General features: G+C 38.3%; 1 protein-coding gene across 1 annotated transcript; it reads left to right on the top strand.

Annotated features, from left to right (window-relative positions):
* The first annotated feature begins 240 nt into the window (after positions 1-240).
* Positions 241-7673, top strand: clrn1 (clarin 1). Its single transcript, XM_084418033.1, has 3 exons — positions 241-777; positions 2964-3143; positions 6662-7673. The coding sequence occupies exons 1-3, from the start codon at positions 525-527 to the stop codon at positions 6925-6927; spliced, it is 699 nt and encodes a 232-aa protein (XP_084274159.1). The 5' UTR covers positions 241-524; the 3' UTR covers positions 6928-7673.
* Positions 7674-13076: the final 5403 nt, after the last annotated feature.

Raw genomic sequence — 13076 nt, 5'->3', positions numbered from 1 at the left:
CTTCATATATATATATATATATATTAGACTAAGATTAATAAATGCTGTAGAACTATTGTTAATTTTTAGTTTATGGGAATTAATTTGAACTAAATGAATTTACCCATGTATAGCTATCCATAAATCCTCCATCATATCATACACGATAAACTCCATATTTAAAGTTCAATTGTAGCAGCGAAATGGCTTTATTAATTGGCGAAGGAGATGTTGATCCAGTAACCAATCCAGGGTAAGGTCACATCATGCCCGATCACTGGTGCGAGACATTCAACCCGGTTGCTTGGTGACGGAGTGCAGTGAACGCGCTTGGCGTAACACTATCCAGAGAAGACATTGGGATACAACTTTACTTTCTCAACATGTGCATTTGAGCATAAGAGAGCACTTTATAGCATTCATGTTTTAGATTTGAGGGGAAATCGACAACAGCACAATGTCTTTTTCCATACTGGATTACAGGAAGATTGACGTGTGGATATCCATTCATTACTAAGTCTGTGCTCGTCGCCGTGTAAAACACAATGCCTAGCCGTCAAAAGAAAATCATATTCTCCATAGCAGGGGTGCTCTGCTTTGGTTGTGTTCTGGTCGTGGCAGCTGCGATGGGGACTCAGTTTTGGGTTCAAGCGGCTGTCCTGTGTCAGACGGGCGCACAGATCGTCAACGCATCGGGAGCAGAGCTGGAGAAATTCATCGGGAGCGCGACCTACGGGCTTTTCCACGGGAAGGGGATGAAACAGTGTGGTCTGGGAGACAGACCCTTTTATTTCTCTTGTGAGTAACGTAATCATCGTAAGATAATGACAGTAAAAGTCTTAAAAACACACCAGAAATATAGTTATTTAGGGGTTCTCATAGCAATGCAATAATACAAGACAAATTGCAATGAGCCTTCAAAAGTATTTGGACACTCAAATTCAACCAGTGCCGTTATAGCCTATAACAAGTATAACAATTCACAAATATTTGGTGAATCATAAAACAATAGATAAGCTGTACAAAATGAAGGAAGTCTTTGTGGTTGCAATAATGATAAGAAAAGCTCTTGCATCATTTGTTTGCAGGCGCCACTTTTTTGTGATTTGTGATTTTGTATCAAATGCAATGACATTCATATATTTTTGAATGTGACTCCACTGAAGTTATGTTATCAGAAGGCTGGTATATAGTGCATAGGTCATATGGACTACATTTAAAAATATATATTTTATTTTTGGATCCTTTTTGAAGCCTTAAAAGAACCAAATTAAAGCTTGGAAAAGAGCAACCAATATATTATTACAAATGTCTCCTTTTGTGTGCTATAGAAGAAAGAAAGTTTAAAAGGTTTAGAACAACATGAGGTTAAGTACATGATGACAGAATTTTTATATTAGATATTAAATATTAAATGAAATATCCCTTTAAATGTCCAAATACTTTTTTGCAGCCACTGAAATGTAACAAACCTCTTTCAATATATATATATATATATATATATGTTGTCCCAGTATAAAGACAACACCACCAAAAATAAACAATTAAATGATTGTGTTTTCATGTTTTACGGGGACTTTCCATAGACATAATTATTTTTATACTGTAGAAATTTTAGCCTATATTTTATCCCCTAAATCTAACTCTTGCCATCACAAAAAAAACATTTTTACATTTTCAAAAAACATCACGCTGTTTTTCTCATGGGGACCAAAAAATGGGACATCTTCTCCATACAATGTAGGGTTTACCAGGCCACACACACACACACCACCTTTTCAGTCATCAACCTAATGCTTTGGAAACTCGTTCCTGCATCCCCCAAAAGTCATCACACATGCATAGCAAGTAAATCCCCTTGAAAGTATATTTTTAATGTAAGAGTCAAAGGAGCTGCTTTAAGAGACATCTGATTCATTTAGAACCTAGTAATATGTAGCTTTTCAGTTTTTTTTTTTTGTTTTGGGAGGGACTAGTCTCATTGAATGGGGCTCAACTGATGGATCTTTTATGACAGCTTCATGTACAACAGCATTCTTTCCTAATGAGATCTGGAAAAGGCCCAGATACCAGATACCAGAGCCAGATATTTAGTAGAACAAAAGTGAAGTGAGGTGAAGGCCAAGTATGGCAACCCATACTCATCATTTCTCTCTGTATTTAACCCATCCAAGTTAGTGCACACACATTAGGAGTAGTGAGTAGTGAACATACACACACACACAAACACTGCAAACCGTGAAAACACACCCGGAGCACTGGGCAGCCATTTTTGCTGTGGCGCTGTTAGCCTAACTCTCTAACAATTAGGTTATGACTGGCCGCCTTTAAAATTTTGTCATTATAAATTTGTTTTTGCTCACAAGGAGATGCATACAAATTGGGGACAGAAAGTTTAATTTTATTGTCCATTCTGTTTGTCACAGAGAGGAAATTGTCTTTGACACTAGTTTTCCATATATCCATAAATTCATCCAATACATAAATTGCTTACATAGCGACACACAAACATAGAATTAAACAACTGCATAATTCCTTGACACATGTCCAAGCATCCCACAATAATAATAAAAAGATAATACTGCTAATATTAAATTAACAGATTACTTTTAATCATTTTCATTTCACACTCAAACTGTAAAAAATTACTTTTTAATAGTTTTTCACATATGAAAAAATGTGACTAAAAATGTTAGTCTTTCTACTTCAAAATGTCATGTTTAATTCGTTGTTTTACCTGCCAATTCTTTGTAATTATTTGTGAAATGTACTTGCAATTTCTGAGTGAAAATTTCAGTGAATCTTACAATGATCACTCAAAAGGAAACACATGCAACAGTCTTTCACATAGGCAGTGAGATTGAAGACAATGATGACAAATGAACAACTGTCTCCCCACACATTTTACTCATGTATGTATCAGAATGATTCATAGCCTTACACTCACCTACAGTTTGAACTCTAGAAATCTCTTTACTCTGTAGTTTTTCCTGACCTGATGGATGTGGTTCCAGCCAGTCTACATGTGAGCGTCATCTTCTTCTGCGCAGTGCTCATCATCTTCTCCTCGGTGTCTTGTGGGTTCTTCTTCTACAATGCCTTCGGAAGCCCATATGAGACACTGCATGGACCCCAGGGCCTTTACCTCTGGAACATGATAACCTGTAAGACTTTGCTCTCTCTCACACACACACACACACACACACACACATTCTTGTACATCTTTCTTTATGAGGACATTCATTGACACAATGCAATCTCTAGCCGCTTACCCTAACCGAACCCAAGTGTCTAGACGCTTACCCTAACCGTACCCAACCCTGTAAGTGCCTAACCCAAACCCTTACCCTAAATCTACCCTTAACCTAATTATAACCTTATCCCTAAAACTAAGTCTTGACTCTCAAACAGGCCTTTAAAGGGCTCTCAGAAAGTGAGGACCGGCCAAAACGTCCTCACTTTACTCTCTTTGTCCTCACTCCAATGGTCTAAAACTCAAACTGGCCCTCACAAAGATAGTTGTACAAGTACACACACACACACGTTCTTACTCTGGACATTCTCTCAACCAACTCCATGAAGTTCATCATTGGATGCCTTTTAAACAGCATTGAAAGAGTTTCCATATGCCAGATTTCCTTAACTTTTTCTGTCCAACTCCTCAATAATAAAAAAATAAAAAAATTTTTTTTACTTAAGTTCATAAGAAAAACAATATGTCATATTAATAAATATAAAACTAATTACAGCATTTACACTTTTTTTTTTTTTTATAGAATGAGTCATTGGCAATGTAAAGTTTTTTTTTTTTTTACCAGGTCAATAGACGCTTGAATTCTTTTGTCTTGAGAGAAAATCCAGATCCTAAATATTTCACACATACATCCACTCAGACAGGGTCTGTACTGAACCACGACAGGAACGAGCCTCTGCGATTGTTTATCTGTGAGTAGTGAGAAAGTGAGCTCAGCTATACCGAGGAGAGAGAATTGATAAATGACATGATAAATAAATAAAGTGATGGAAATGAATGCGCTTGGTGGAACTGGCCAGATTTCCACTCCATCTCTAGTGTCAGGTGCCTCTGTTGTGTTTGTACTGATGGAGGCCATTTGACCTGTCCACACAATTAAACCATTAAGTCAAAAAATAAAGCAGGATCACTTGCAGTGATGGGAAGAGAGAATACTGTTAAACTTTGGAGATTAATAGCAATTCCGAAGTAGTGTACAGTATATATATACATATTTTCCTTTCAAAGTTTAATTTGAACCCATTCAGTACCTCTTTTTATTAAATAATTTGTGAAATGTTAATATTATTTCAACCTAAATGAAAATTCTGTTATGATTTACTCACCCTTCTTCTGTTTTTCTAAACCCTTTGTCCATGAAGCAACAAAAGGAGATGTGTGGTAGAATATATTGACTACTGTTTTCCATACAATGAAAGTGGATGATGATTTCTACCTTTGAGATCCAAAATGGTAAAAAGGTACCGTAATGGTTTGGTTACGCTAGCGAAATTTTGCAGGCAAAAAAATATCCGTTGTCTGTTGTCAATGGTGTAGTGAAGTAATTATACTGAAAACCTTGTGTGCATTTAAATATGTTGCACCGAGACATCGATGACGGGAAATGTCATTTGTTCTGCTTCTGTGTATCTCATGACTGATCATTGAAAGCATTAAATAGCAACTCCAAAGGGCAAGACTTTCAGTAAGTAATGCTTTGGACTATTCTTCACAAGACTTGTGTTAGTCATATGAACTACTTGAGGTACTTTTCTGCCCTTTTTGAAGACTGACAGTATAAATCACCATCCACTAGCATTGTATGAAAAAGAGCAGACAGAACTGTTATTTTGGGCTGTAATTGAAGGCTCTAATAAAAGGCTACATGTAGATAAAGTATCTCTTATACTCGCTCAGGTGAAGTGCACTAATAAATGGCAAGTGAAGCAAAGTTCTTTTACAGTAAAGGGATGTGGTAAAAACCCAAGCTTCAAGGATACAGCTAAACTCAAGGATTGTTGCTCTGAGACTCTCATGTAAAGTCAGCATGAAACGGAAGTTGCAATTTTCTTTTCTTCTTTATTGTGACCTAGTGAAACGGCTTCTCGAACAAGAACAAATGTAGGGCGGGACTTGATTTTGTCAATTGTGACCCTGGATCACAAAACCAGTCATAAGTCGCACGGGTATATTTGTGGCAATAGCCAAAAATTATGCCAAAAATCATTAGGATATTAAGTAAAGATCATGTTCCATTAAGATATTTTGTAAATTTCCTACCATAAAGATATAAAACATGTATTTTTGTGAGTAAATCGCAAACATAAATGGAAACCTTTATAGGCGGATTTATCAATGTTTCGATTTTTTTGCACCCTCAGATTCCAGATTTTTAAATAGTTGTATCTCGGCCAAATATTGTCCTATCCTAACAAACCATACATCAATGGAAAGCTTATTTAAAAAAAGCTTATGCTCTCAGATGATGTATAAAACTCAATTTCAGAAAATTGCCCCATGTGACTGGTTTTGTGGTCCAGGGTCACAATTAGGAATTGATTGGATGGTCGTGGTTTGCTATTGGTGGATCTCATGTGAGTGACATCAGCAGAGAAGAAATGAGCTGCAAGAGGGAGGGGAAGCTATTTTGATTACAATTACGAGGATACATTCATAAAAAAAAAAAAAAAAAGATGTGCATGGATAAATCATTTATAATAAATACTGCAGTTTTCCATAATAGATTAAGAATTGTCCATTTTGATTTCATGGTGACTTTAAATGGATCACCCAAATATGAAGTATTTACTCTGCCTCATGTCATTACAAGCCTGAATGACTTTCTTTTTTCAGGGAAACACAAAAGAAGATAAATTGTCTGCGCAATGAAAGTCAATAAAAGTCCAATGTTGTTTTGGACCCCATTGACATTCTTTGTAGCTCAAAAACATGAGAATGATGACCTAATTTTCATTTTTAGGTGAACTAACTTTCTAAGAATTAGGGAACCTTGTTTCTTGCTTGTTGCCCAACCCGATCTCACGGCAATTCATACGAATTTTACAAGGTGGCTAATTCGTACGAATTCATGCGACCTCACTTGTACGAATTCATACGATTTTTGGTAAAATCGTACATATTTTACGAGTTGCCCAATTCGTATGAATTTGTACGAATGACCTACATCTGACCCAACCCCTAAACCTAACCGTCACGTGGGTTTAGACAAATCGTACGAATTCATACGAGTGAGGTCGTACGAATTTGTACGAATTAGCCATACTGTACGAATTCGTACGAATTGGTCGTGAGATAGCGTTGTTCTGCCACAGAATAAATAAATAAAATCTCACAATTCTGACTTTTTTTTGCAATTGCAAGTTTATACCTCACAATTAACACTTTTTTTCTCAGAATTGTGAGTTTATATCTCGCAATACAGACTTTATAACTTGCGATTTCGAGTTTATATCTTAGAATTCTGTGTTTAATCCTCGCAATCCCGAGTTTATAAACTCGCAATTCGTACTTTTTTTTCTCCGAATTGTGAGATAAAAACTCACACTTGCAAGAAAATTACTTTTTCATTTTTTATTCTGTGGTGGAAGCAAGCTTCCTTAAAGAACAGCTTTTCTATTATGCAAAATGTATTATTCTCTTTCCTGACAGGTTTCTGTGGCTGCTTGGTCCTCATTCTGTTCTCCTCTGAGGTCAAGCTGCATCACCTGACCGAGATCATCTTCAACTTCAACGAGGTCAGCTTCGTCTACAAGACGCAAAGCGAGAGGTACGACAGATCCTTCTGGCTCATCTTCCTCGCCTTCCTCACGCACGGTCTCAACATCTTGCTCATCCGCCTTGCTGGGATCCAGTTCCCCTTTCAGGAGGCCAAAGAGTCCGACATCAGCACTGGAGCTGCGGATCTCATGTACTGACCAGCTCTTTTGTTCTACTTCTTCCCCTGCACACGTCATCCTACCGCAGCGATTAAGCACTTCTCAACTGGAGCCTTCAGTAAAGCAGCATCCGGTTTGTTTTACAGCTGAACAGGCAAGGCACATCTAAACCTCTTAAGCTATTCAGACCATGTGTGGCGGTGAACTTGGAGATGCTCGTGTGTCTGCGAGAGAGAAGGGTTCTTATCTCGCAGCGGGGAGGCGGGAGCGAGGAACTCTCTCTTTCAATCAGTCTGCTGATGGAGCATTCATTCTGTCAATCACTGAAACAATTAACGCTCACCATTTCAAACGGCTGATGAAAACACCCTGTAGTTTCCAGTCTAGCTGGGGACATTACAGTTTCCTTTCGCTGTGGATCTTTCTTTCATAGTCCAGTTGTAGCACAAAGGGATGCCACAATTGGCAATTCTACAGTGACTCCAAAAAGTATTTTGACACTTAAGCCACACTCAAATATTTATGAACGTCTTTGCATTAGATAACAAAATAATCAAGCTAAGCAGCACAAAAAGAAGTTTGTTTATACATCCACTAAAAATCTGCAAAAATGGCTCAGAAATGTGAAGTTATCTCTGAGCAGGGTTATTGTTAACTGAAACTAAAGCTAAAACCATTAAAAAAAAAAAAACTAAGCCTGAATAAAAACCCTCTAAACTAAAAGTAATACAAAAAAAACACACAACAAAGTTACTAAAACTTTAAAATTAAAACAGAAAACATTCAAATAAAATTTTATTCAAAATATGTAACAAAAAGTATAATAGTATATCAAGGATACTAAAATAACACTGGCTCTAAGATAAGATCTAGAAGCATTTTTAGATTCATTTGTTTACAGTTGCCATGGCCCATGTGTTTTGATATTTTGTTGTATATCTAATTCTAATGCAATGCCACTCGTAGATTTTATGTGTGTTTTTAGAGCCATTTTATAATGATATTTACATTTCTGGTATTTGCCTACATATCATTTAAAGAAAACATGCATTGAAATGCATAAAATAAAAATAAAAAAGTCACATAGAAAAATAAATAAAATGTCTTTAGACTAACAACCATGTCTTTAGAATTTCAGATACATGTAAAACATTGGCCACATACACACCGTAAAGTTTCAGGAGTGAACGCCGCATTTAAATCGTTCTGTGCGTGTATGGAAGACGACTCACTCCCAAAACTGCGACGAATGACAGCGTGGTAACCTGGCATCTTGTGTGTTTGGTATTCTCTATTTTTGACAAAAGTAATATTACAGCGACCAAAGACTCGTTATGTCCTGCTATTTTAACTGTACCACAATCTCCTGAGGCGTCATGTGTTGTTTATGTTTGTAAAGGCCCGTTCACACCAATAACTATAACCATAAAGGTAACGCCTAGGAACTGATTAATTGGGATCTTGTCTGAGAGCCCAATCACCTTCTAGTGTAAAATATACGAGCCAATGGACATTGGCGTGTGAGATTTGCATCGCGCACCCCGCCCTGCAAAGAGGTTATCTCGCACATTCAAGTTTTCTGCTGAGGAGCCGAAACAAGGTGTGTCCCGGCCGTTCAGCGGTGGTACAGCTATTGTGGCGACGGGACGTAGCATCTCCATTCCCTCCTTCTGGGAATGAGGGTTACATTAGTAACCTAGACATTCCCTATCAGTCAGTCACGTTCAACGCTACGTCAGCAGCGTGACTGTGGCTGCAGATGCCATATGCCCCAGGAGCCTCTGAAATCGTTTCAGTGGAACCGCCGTCCTGCCCTTGAACGAATTCAGGCTGCTTGAGAATGCTCTTTAGTGAGATGTGCTGTCATGTTGACCGAGTCCAACTCCATACCGAGAAAAGAGATTCTCTTTACAAGGGAGAGTTTGCTCTTTTCCCAGATGACCCCGAGCACCAGTTGGCTGAGGTGCTGGAGCACCCGGTCCCTGTGTTCGCACAACTGCTCTTGCGTGTGGGCCAGTTTGAGCCAGTTGTCGAGATAGTTGAGAATGCGAACGCCGTTTTCTTTCATAGGAACAAGGGCCGCATCCACAACTTTTGTGAAGACACGAGGCGACAGGGATAGCCTGAAGGGGAGAACTTTGTACTGATATGCTTAACCCTCGAACGCAAAGCACAGGAATGGTGTCGAGGGAGAATCGAGACATGAAAGTACACATCCTTCAGGTCGATCACTGCAAACCAATTCAGCATTTTAAACGGTAGCCGGGGAAGGACCTGATTCAAAACACACAGGTCCAAGATCAGTCGTAACCCACCACCTTTCTTAGGTACAATGAAGAATGGGCTGTAAAACCCTGACTTTATATTGGCTGGAGGGACCGGCTGTATCGCGTCCTTCATCAGTAGGACTGCGATCTTTGCACGCAGGACAGGTGAACTGGGTGCCCCTGATCTTGAGGGGACGCCAGGCTAACTGAATCGCATAGTGGAGTCTGATGGTCCGAATTAGCCAGCAAGACGGCCTGAAACACTAGCCAGGCCTTCAGAGACTGTGCAAGCGGGCAATAGGAGAGGGGGATGAGAGTGGCAAGGCATAGCTGCAGCGCTTTGTGGACAAAATTGTATCGCAACTGCGCACTCCACCAGGGGGATCTCCACGTACCCCACGTGAGGCAGCGATCGAGGAAACGAGCGCATCCAGAAACACACGGATGGAATGACATCTTTAAAAAGACTCAACATCACTCCAGTGCTTGCTCATTAAGGGGGAAAAACTATGTTTAGTGCTGAAGCGCACAGGGAATGGTCACTGCACAGCGTGCAAGACTATTGGAAGCCTGCAGTGGACACGGGAACTCTTTTAGTTCAACTGGAATGAATGCAGAGAGTCTTTTAGAATGCAATGTCCCTTTAAATGTGACCACCGCTGACGCACCGTCACACCAACACTCTCTGGAGAGTATTACGATCCGTCTAGGTTAAATCGTAACACAAGAAAATAGACATGACTCCCACGCCCAGTCGTCAGACCAAAAGATAAACCAACGAGTCCAAAATTCAAGAAAAACGATTAACGTTTTATTAAGATGAAGATGATGAACATATACGTAAAACTTTCCAGAGTAACATAAACCAATGGGTGTATAATCTTCAGGAAGACCCAAGGCCCAAAATAACAAACAAAACTGATCAAACTAACTTCCCTCAAAGTATCCAGCAAATTACCCTAAATACGAATGTGATTTCAAAGAAAAGGGCAGGTCAATCCTACAAAACTCACTGAAAAGAAAAGGCATAACAGAATCTAAATCATGTACAATAATGGTCTGACGGTTGGAGAGGAGACAGGAGAAGTGTGACCGGCCCGGAATCGCAACAGCTCAACTTCAGAGAGCGGAAGGGATAGTTTTAAACCTGTGTCAATCAAAGGGGTGGAGCCAGGTGGAGGGGTGGTGCTTAGAACAAACAGCAATAAAAAAAAAAACACACAGAAATAACAATAACGGAGAATACAAACAATATACAGAATCAAAACATATATGAAATTACACATAATTCCGTAACAAGAGCTTCTTCCAGGTTCGTAGAACACTTGTACCGATGATTGCAGAGCAGAATCAGCGGAACGCTCGGCTCCAAAGTGAAAGCTTGAATGTGCGATGCAAGCACCGCTTCCTTATATACCCACTTCGCGGTGCGGGGTGCGCAATGCAAATCTCTCACATCAATGTCCAATGGCTCGTTTAGTTTACACTCAAAGGTGATTGGGCTCACAGACGAGATCCCAATTTGTCGTTTTAATTCTGAAGTAAGGTCGAGCGTGACTGACTGATAGGGAGCTAGCTATATTAGCGTCCACACGAGCGGACGATATCGTTCTGTTTATTCTAAGTGTGTGCTTGCCTGTCACTTTAAATGCTCGAGCTCATTACAGCAGGATGGATTCTGATTGGCTTTCAGTGTTTTTATCGTTCATCAGTTGGATAAAATCATTCGGAAAAGTGATTCCAACGATATCGTTTCTCTGTGTCGCTATCGTTTTAACTGCGGTGTGTACTCTGTTATTCTTAAATATTGAGAACTATATCTATATCGTGATCTTTATAGTTACTGTCCTTGGTGTGAACGGGCCTTAAGGATGCTACGCAGAGGGCGCTCTTGGTGTGTTGCCATGTCCACTTATTATACACGTTTTTGGGCTTGTTGGGTTTGGTTAGTAATGCGATCAAGTTTATGGAAAATATTAAAGTGGGCAGGTGCTGGTCACGATATTTTGGTCTTGTTTTCAATATAAAGCATTTCTTTTTTTTTCAGCAAGATCTGGCAACCTGAATGATTAAAAGTTTGTACCATTTTTACCGGGTTTTTTTTTTTTTTTTTTGCACCGCACACATACAGAAGAGAGACACATCTCTGATGTGCATTTAAACATGTCATTAACAAGTAGTTGTTCAGTTCGGTTGCGTACACACTGCCTAGAATTTTTGTAAATGCGGTTGTCACTACCTGCATTTTTCGTTAAGTTAATTTGGTTGTAGAATGTGTTTGTCACTCCCGTAAATTACTGAACCATGTTCAGAACAGGATTAATCACTAAAAGGTGAACTGCAGTGTGTACGTGGTCATCATTGCTATTGATTTATCACGGTGATCAATATGGTTTTACTGTTATCATTAACTCTTCTACGTTTAACTACTAATAGGTTATTCAATGATATTAATCTATTTGCATTTTCTTTTTCATAAATGTCTAATTCTTACTTGTGTTATATGTTTATACACTCACATTGTGCAAATGTGCCACATTGATTAACAAAATGTTTAATGGATCAGTTGTTGGTATGTAAACAATGAAATATTCTCAAATGGAATTCCTAAACTGTGTTTTTACACAATTTTAAGTCAATTAAAAATATAATTAAAAGACTGTACTGTACTTTTAGTTATTTGACATACAGTATACTCATTAGTTGTGATTGTTAGGATATAGAATGAGAGGGGCCAAAAATACACAATTTTTTTTGTCCAAAATACACAATAATGTTATGCATAGATATGCTGTATCAATTCTGAGACACTCTTTTTCATCATTGTTATGGGAGTGCAGCTTTTCCAGTCACTATGAATCCTGTGCCTTTACTCAAAATAAAATTTTACGAACTATTCTAGTTTCAGTTTCTTTATAACATATTGCTTTGTAATTGTACTGTATAAAGAAGAGTGACAGTTTTGTAAATAGTTTACATTTTATGAACACAAAATGTATTTGGGGGGGTTTAAAGCCTCCAGATACAATACAGTGAAAGAGGAGAAAAGCAGCTCTCATCACTGAAGACATCATTTACGACCACAGCTTTGTTACCACAGAATTCAAAGCAACAGAAAAGAAACAAAGTACTCCACCTGCTGCCAGGAAACTGTAAAATGAAAGGAGGCTTTCTGTCATGTTGTCAAGCCATGTGTCTGTCCACCTCCTGAATATAAAGTGTCAGCTATATAAGCAATGTTTTGGTGAAGTCGTTCACACTGAGGTTTGAGCTATTGTCAGAGTTTAAAGGATTCTCTCCAGCCAAGCTGTCTGGTAAAGAAGAGATAAGGTAGGCTTTTCAAACATCTAGCATTGCAGTGTCAATGAAATGCAGTAATGGCAGGAAGAACTTGTTGGTCTGTGGTTGTCTGACAGATTTAGGTTGACCCAATTTTCAAGCGAATCTGACAATTATTTTGTACAGACTCAAAGGAAAGACAGAATTCACAGCTCAACCTTTTGTTCAAAATTATTTTAAAAAGTTGGTAACACTTTACAATAAGGTTTCATTTGTTAAAAAAAACTAATTATTAATAAAAGCTGTAAGAATATATTGCTCATAGTTAGTCCATGTTATTAATTAATGTTACAAAATGAGACCTTACAAGAAGGTGTTACCAAAAAAAGTTTAAATGAAAAACATAAACAGAGCCATGATTCAACTATGATTTAATTGTTTTGAATGTTTATTTTGATTTATTATCTTATGTATCAGAATAAGCTGAAACAAACTTTAATAACTACGTAATTTGTTGCCTAAAAGTTTTCAACATATAGGCCTATGTTATATATGTTTCACTTGCTTTTACATATTATTGGACTAGCAAAACCATGACCCCTCAATCTTTTCACACATCACTGCTTTATTTCCGGAACACAG

Source organism: Rutilus rutilus (assembly GCF_951802725.1).
Source record: "Rutilus rutilus genome assembly, chromosome: 9".
Taxonomy (NCBI): Eukaryota; Metazoa; Chordata; class Actinopteri; order Cypriniformes; family Leuciscidae; genus Rutilus; species Rutilus rutilus.
This window is presented reverse-complemented; position numbering and strand designations above follow the sequence as displayed.

Excerpts from the sequence above, each read along its gene's own strand:
- clrn1 (XM_084418033.1), top strand. The coding sequence starts at position 525 with ATGCCTAGCCGTCAAAAGAAAATCATATTCTCCATAGCAGGGGTGCTC. Across the intron at positions 778-2,963 it reads CAGACCCTTTTATTTCTCTT|TTTTTCCTGACCTGATGGAT; the intron begins GTGAGTAACGTA and ends TTTACTCTGTAG. Across the intron at positions 3,144-6,661 it reads CCTCTGGAACATGATAACCT|GTTTCTGTGGCTGCTTGGTC; the intron begins GTAAGACTTTGC and ends CTTTCCTGACAG.